This window comes from Equus quagga, chromosome 2 (genome assembly GCF_021613505.1).
Source record: "Equus quagga isolate Etosha38 chromosome 2, UCLA_HA_Equagga_1.0, whole genome shotgun sequence".
NCBI lineage: Eukaryota > Metazoa > Chordata > Mammalia > Perissodactyla > Equidae > Equus > Equus quagga.
The window spans coordinates 27,460,788-27,466,738 of NC_060268.1; the positions used below are offsets into that span (position 1 = coordinate 27,460,788).

General features: G+C 39.1%; 1 gene segment (V, D, J or C); it reads right to left on the reverse strand.

Moving 5' to 3' along the window:
• Positions 1-1,196: 1,196 nt before the first annotated feature.
• LOC124235074 (T cell receptor alpha variable 8-3-like) lies at positions 1,197-1,780 on the reverse strand. The segment is given in 2 exon segments: positions 1,197-1,621; positions 1,732-1,780. Coding segments are annotated over 2 exon segments (471 nt in total).
• Between the last annotated feature and the right edge of the window lie 4,171 nt (positions 1,781-5,951).

Sequence of the window (5,951 nt, forward strand, 5' to 3'; positions counted from 1 at the left end):
ACTCAGTCTTCAATAAGCTGTTCCACCTTTCCATTAGGCCAGCAGCTTCTGAGTAGTGGGGTATGTAGTAAGACCAGTTAATTACATGAAAAGTCAGAATTATTAATTTAATTGATAAAATAACTTAGGATTTTCACTTTATTCTTACTATAATCCTTTATTATAGAAAGTTTCTCATAAAAATCGTATGATAATATAAATAAGTAATGAATTATTAAACAAAGGAGGGTGGGAAGAAAGACTACTTTGATTGCTCAGGCAGAGTTAGGGGTGGGAATGTAGGGGTGTGATATCTCAGCCACTTGGGGTCATTAGTGTAGAACTTATTTTTCTTCAAACTCAGCTTGAGTGAAAAATCAAAAGAAATGGGTAGTTCTCCTTCTTATACCAATCTACCCGCTACAGTCCCTTTGGGCAATGTGGTTGAGCTGATGACAGTGAGTCACCTGAAAATAGTCAAAGGTAAAAGAGAGTGTGATCCAAAAATAGAAGGAAAGGGAGGGAGGGTGAGGGATAGTAAATAATAACACATTTCTTAATCATAATTCACTGTCTCTAACACCTCATTTGCTTTCCTTATCCCCTTCCAGCAATCACTCAAAAATATTTATTACATACAACCATATTGCTATGTCCTAAAAATTACTGTTGACTTTCTGGTTCACAGTTTGGCTAACATGGTCACAAGCTACCTCTTCTCCCTATATTTTGAGGGCTCCTATGCACTTATCTTCTTACACACTATAGAGTAAGCCAAATAGCAGCTGGAGAACTCCCTTTCCTCCTTCTCCTCTTTCTCCAGAGTATTTGTTATCCTCCAAGTCTTCAAGAACACAAAGACTATAAAAGCTTCTTATACAGTTCTTTTCATCCTACCCAAAAAAGTTTATACTGGGCCGTACGTTTATACTGGGTCCAGTGAGCCCCTGGTATCCAGTGCAACTCTTCTTAATATTTCTAGCAGAGGTTAGCCTTGCTAAACTTACTACATGATTAATTATGACAATGCTAAAATAAAAGAATCAATCTCTAACATTTCAATAGTGAAATCATACAAGTACAGGGTAAAAGCAATGAGAAAAAAATGTCCATAGCCAGAAAAAGCAAAAGATATTTATACACAAATTTCTGAGATAGATTTGTAGAATTTAAGAAACCAAAAGGATTATGTGGACATACCTGGGTCTGCTGTCTGTTTAGACTTCTTTGCCATCATGCAGCAAAAGATCATTAAAAATATGACAGGGAAGAATCTTGAGTTTCTGAAAACTCCACTCCTTGAGTGGTTTGTGTTCAGCTCCCCCTGCAGACCCAGGCACTGTGTCACTCAGAGCACAGAAGTACTCAGCCGAGTCGCTCCAATGGGCAGAGGATTTCCTCAGGTTGAAGGAAGAGTTACTTTTCCTAAATTCAGCCTCAAATCCTTTAATGCCTGGAATGCGGGTGTCCTGGCCTGACAAATGCTTAAGGAGGAGCTGGAGGCCTTGGCGGGGGTACTGGACGTACCAGAAGAGGTAAGGTGTTGCACCATAAGAATAGCTGCACCTCAGGTCCAGTGAGGATCCTTCAGAGACCAAGACATGGCCATCAGGCTGGGTCACTGACTGGGCTCTGGCATCTCCTGCAAAATCAATGTTATATCAGTGAAAGCAGTGCAGACTTCACTGTGAAAAGTTAAGTATTTCTAGTCAGAATCTGTAGAACTATAAGCCCTTATGAAATTTTACTCACTCAGAGCAAATATCATCCCCTGTACTAAGATGAGCAACAGGAGCATGGCTGAGCACTGGAAAAAGAAATGCTGTGGGCTCTTTTCTGGAAGATCTCTCCCAAACAGGCAGGAAAGTGGCTGCAAAAGCCAAACCCTTAGAAATAGGTGTGGAAAAGGTTAGGCTGGATGAGTTTCTTGCTTAGATAAAAATACCAAACCTGCTGAGATGAGCCTGGATGCTCTCTGACTTCTAATTCTTGTCACTTGTCGCTGCAAAGAACTCAGCCAGCTGTAGGGAGGAGGAGTTGAGCAGATAGTATTGATCACTAAGACCTCTAGTTTGTGTAGCATTGCCCTCTAGTGGCCAGGTGCAGAACCAACGGTCCTGAGGCCCCCATAGAGAGCTAATAAGTTCCTTCTATTTTCCAAGACATATCAAAACTTTCACACAATGTGTTTCTTTCTTCCCAAATCTATGATGGTGTATTGGTCCTAGAGTCCATTAGAAATGAGATGTCATATAAAAATAAAGTACCAAGTTATTTCACTGAGAAATCCATTTTTAAACAGTTTATCAGGCTTGGAATTCAGGTCCATGAAAGTCATTAGAATCAGAACAATGGTCTCAGACTGAGTTTTGGGAGGTCCAGTGCTGCCATAGTGGTGATGGAACATGGCAGAGATATTTCCCTTGGCTGATGCTCATGGATCCACATGATACTTGTGAAATAAAGAAAAGACAGGGCCCACAAAATGAGAGTAATGCTGCTATGTGGCAAGGAGTAGCTCTGGATGGGAAGACGTTTTCCTAAGGCTAAAGGAAATAAACTATAGAAATCTCTGTTGCTAAAGGAAATCACCTACACTAAGAGAGCAATCTCTGGAGACCTGAGAACGGAGAAAGTCTCTGCTTTCTCTGAGGCCAATGGAGCCTTTGATAAAAGTCAAAATACTATTCTTTGATTCCAGGATCATGAGCCCAGCCCTCTCCTTGGGTTCTTCATTCACTTGTTGCTTCCTGTCAAGATTATCTTTCACATAGAAGGTTTAGTAATGCTGCCAATTTGTGAATTTGTAGTCTATGAATGTGGACTTCTGATTCTGGGAGCTGTATACTCACCTCCCATCTCTTCCAAATTTCTCCCTAACTAAAAGAATAGAAATATAAAAGGGGATAAACTCAAATCCATAAGAATAAAAAGAATAGGGACCATCTGGAGATAAGAGATTTACACATATTTCCAGACTACAGAAAGCAGATGGGGTCATAATGAGGATTAAAGTTAGGACAGAAAAAATATAGTCAGAGATAAGCTAAGAGGGGCGATACCTGCTGGCTTTCAGGCTGGTAACCCTTTTAACTCCTCTCAATGTTTCTGGTCATTGGCAAAGCACAGAATGTACAAAGCCAAAGACCACAGAATTGTTTGATGCCTTAGAACAGTACTGTTTCCTCGGCCCTGGAAGAATGCACAGGAATTCAGTCTTCACTGGTGGTAGAAGCTACATCTCATAGTTGAGGAAGAATAAGATCAGGAATAGGATATTCTCTTTTAAGGATGTTGACAGGACTCTAAGAAATATACTGATTGCTAGGACGATTAAAGGGTGTTCACAGACAGCCCAGAAAACAAAACACCTTGGCTCATTAAAAAAGGCAAAAATTAAGAAAATTTTTTAAAAAAACAGAGAGAGAAAGAGAAAGTTAAAAACAAAATAGCTCTGTTTAGGTACCGAAAAGACATAGCCTTTGAATAGTTGCACCATACCTTAGCATGCTCTTGGAAATTGATGCAGAATCCAGAAATTTTTAGAGTTTAGAAAAAACATTGCAGTACTTAAAGCATGGGTATAAACAAGTAAGCATTCCCATTTTCCAGCACCAGAGGAAAAACTTCATTAGTTTGGAGAATGAGAGGTGAAAGACCCAGAAAATCAAGACTTTAATTAAATGATCCTAATCATCTTGATAAGAAAAAAGCATTTGCAAATATAAAAACTGGAGAAATTTAACTAAAGGAGGATAATAAAAATAATAGTGTGAGGAAAACAGCAAATAGCCATTCTTAATGAATGTTATCGAAAGCTAGAAATTAATGTGAGAACATAGTAGAATAGGCGATAGCTTTAGGATACCTACAGTCTCTCTCTCCCATGATATGAGTAAAAACTGAACAAAATACATAAGGTAACTACCTGTGGCCTGTGAAAATTATGCCAGAGCAGGCAGATTATGTAGGGAAGTCAAAAATTGGAGAAGCAATCTGCACAAAGGAGAACGTCACATATTCTGTTTTTTCTTGGCTTTGCTCTGATGGCAGGCCCCTGATAGCAGTGTGCAATGACGAGGAAGCTAAAACTCTGAATGAAACACAGCCTGTCTGGCCGTTTTGGATGGGCTGGAGTGGGGAGACCCTGAGGAAAGACATGGAGAACAGCTGAAATCCCAGGCTAATACCAGAGCTCCACATACAGGGGGCAGACTAGAACCAGAATAACAAAGCTTAGGTAACTGAGCTGAATGTGAACCAAGTCTCAGACTAAGCCCTGAGTGGCACGCAAGCAGGACAGACTCAAACCAATGGAGCAGCAGTTTCAGGAACTGACCTGAAATTTCACCACCCCCGCAAAAGAAGTTTCAGACTAATCCCTGAGCCACACATGGCTGGGAAAGACCCAAACCAACATAGCAAATTATAAGAGAACTGAATAGATATTTGAGTCTTACTCATGAAAGGAGGGACAAAACACAGTCTGAACCAAACTAGCTTGATTCACTGCTGAAACAAAAACATCTACATTCTCCAGAGGGTTAATTTAAAAAAAAAAAGTTTATACAATATGACATTTAAAATGTTTAAGATGTGTTCCAAAATTATGCAACATAGAAAGAAACAGAAAAATTGACTAATATCTAAGTAAAAGATAATCAGTAGATGCAAGTGTCAAGATGGCTAAGATGCTAGAACTAATAGAAAAAGAAGTTAAAGCACCTCTTTTAACTATATTTCATGAAGTAAAATGAAGCAGATTTGAAATGAGTGATAAGATAGAAATTCTCAACAAAGAAATAGAAACTACAAAGAGAAGCAAATGGAAACTTTAGGACTGAAAGATACAATATGTGAAATAAAATCTCACAGTAAGGACTCAAAAGCAGGATGAAGATGACAATAAAAGAGTAAGTGAACTTGAAAATAGATCAGTATAAATTATCTAACTGAGTGATTACTAATCAATAACGACTTTGCCTCCCCAACGAGACATTTGGAAAATCTGGACACACTTTTGGTTGCCATGACTGGCAGATGGAGTACTACTGGCACCCAGACCTCTTAGAGACTAGAAATACTTTTGCCAAGACTTTTTAAAAATCAGTGGATGATCTGAAAAGCCAAATTAAGAAAATCTCTCAGGACACATAAGAAAAGATAAAGAATCAAGAAATAAAATATAATACTACATAGATAATCAATCTTGGAGATAACAAAGGCAAATAATATATGTCCTAGCAAAAGAGAAGCAGAAAAAAGAGAAAAAGTTATCCAAGGAGTGATAGAACAAATTTTCCTGCAACTGAAGGGCATTGTATAGTTAATTTTTTTCCTTTCGGTGAGGAAAATTGGCCCTGAGCCAACATCTGTTGCCAATCTTCTTCTGTTTGCTTGAGCAATATTAGACCTAAGCTAACATCTGGTGAAAATTTCACCGCATTTACCCTTAACAACCTCCCTAAAGACAAATACAGTCACACTGGGGGTTAAGGGTTTCAACACATGAATTGGAAGATGAGGTGGTGGGGACACAAATCTGTCCATAACATCAAGTTTTTGGATCATTAGGTTATCAAGTCTTTGAAATTACATTTTCCCACAACCCACTGGCACCCCAGAAAGGACACATGGAGCTCCTACAGTTTGCATCTGCAAGCATTGTGGGGAATATTTCCTAGGTTTTCCCACTCCTCTCTTTATGAATCCTCACAGTCCAGCTGAAGTTATAAGGTTGCTGCTGCAGCTCCCAGGATCTTCTCTGATGTCCTAAAGCCAATTAGAAGTTCAGTTCTAGAATCTAAAATGGGTGCCTAGTTTACAGTGAGGGATCATGCTCCTAGGAAACACAGAACCATTATGTTAGTTTGACTTGATGACCACTAAGAAAGATAGTTCACCCTCTTGTATGCTTTTTATGCACATCGGCGCTAAAGGATCTTTCCTGGGAGAAGGACCCATAGTTGGGA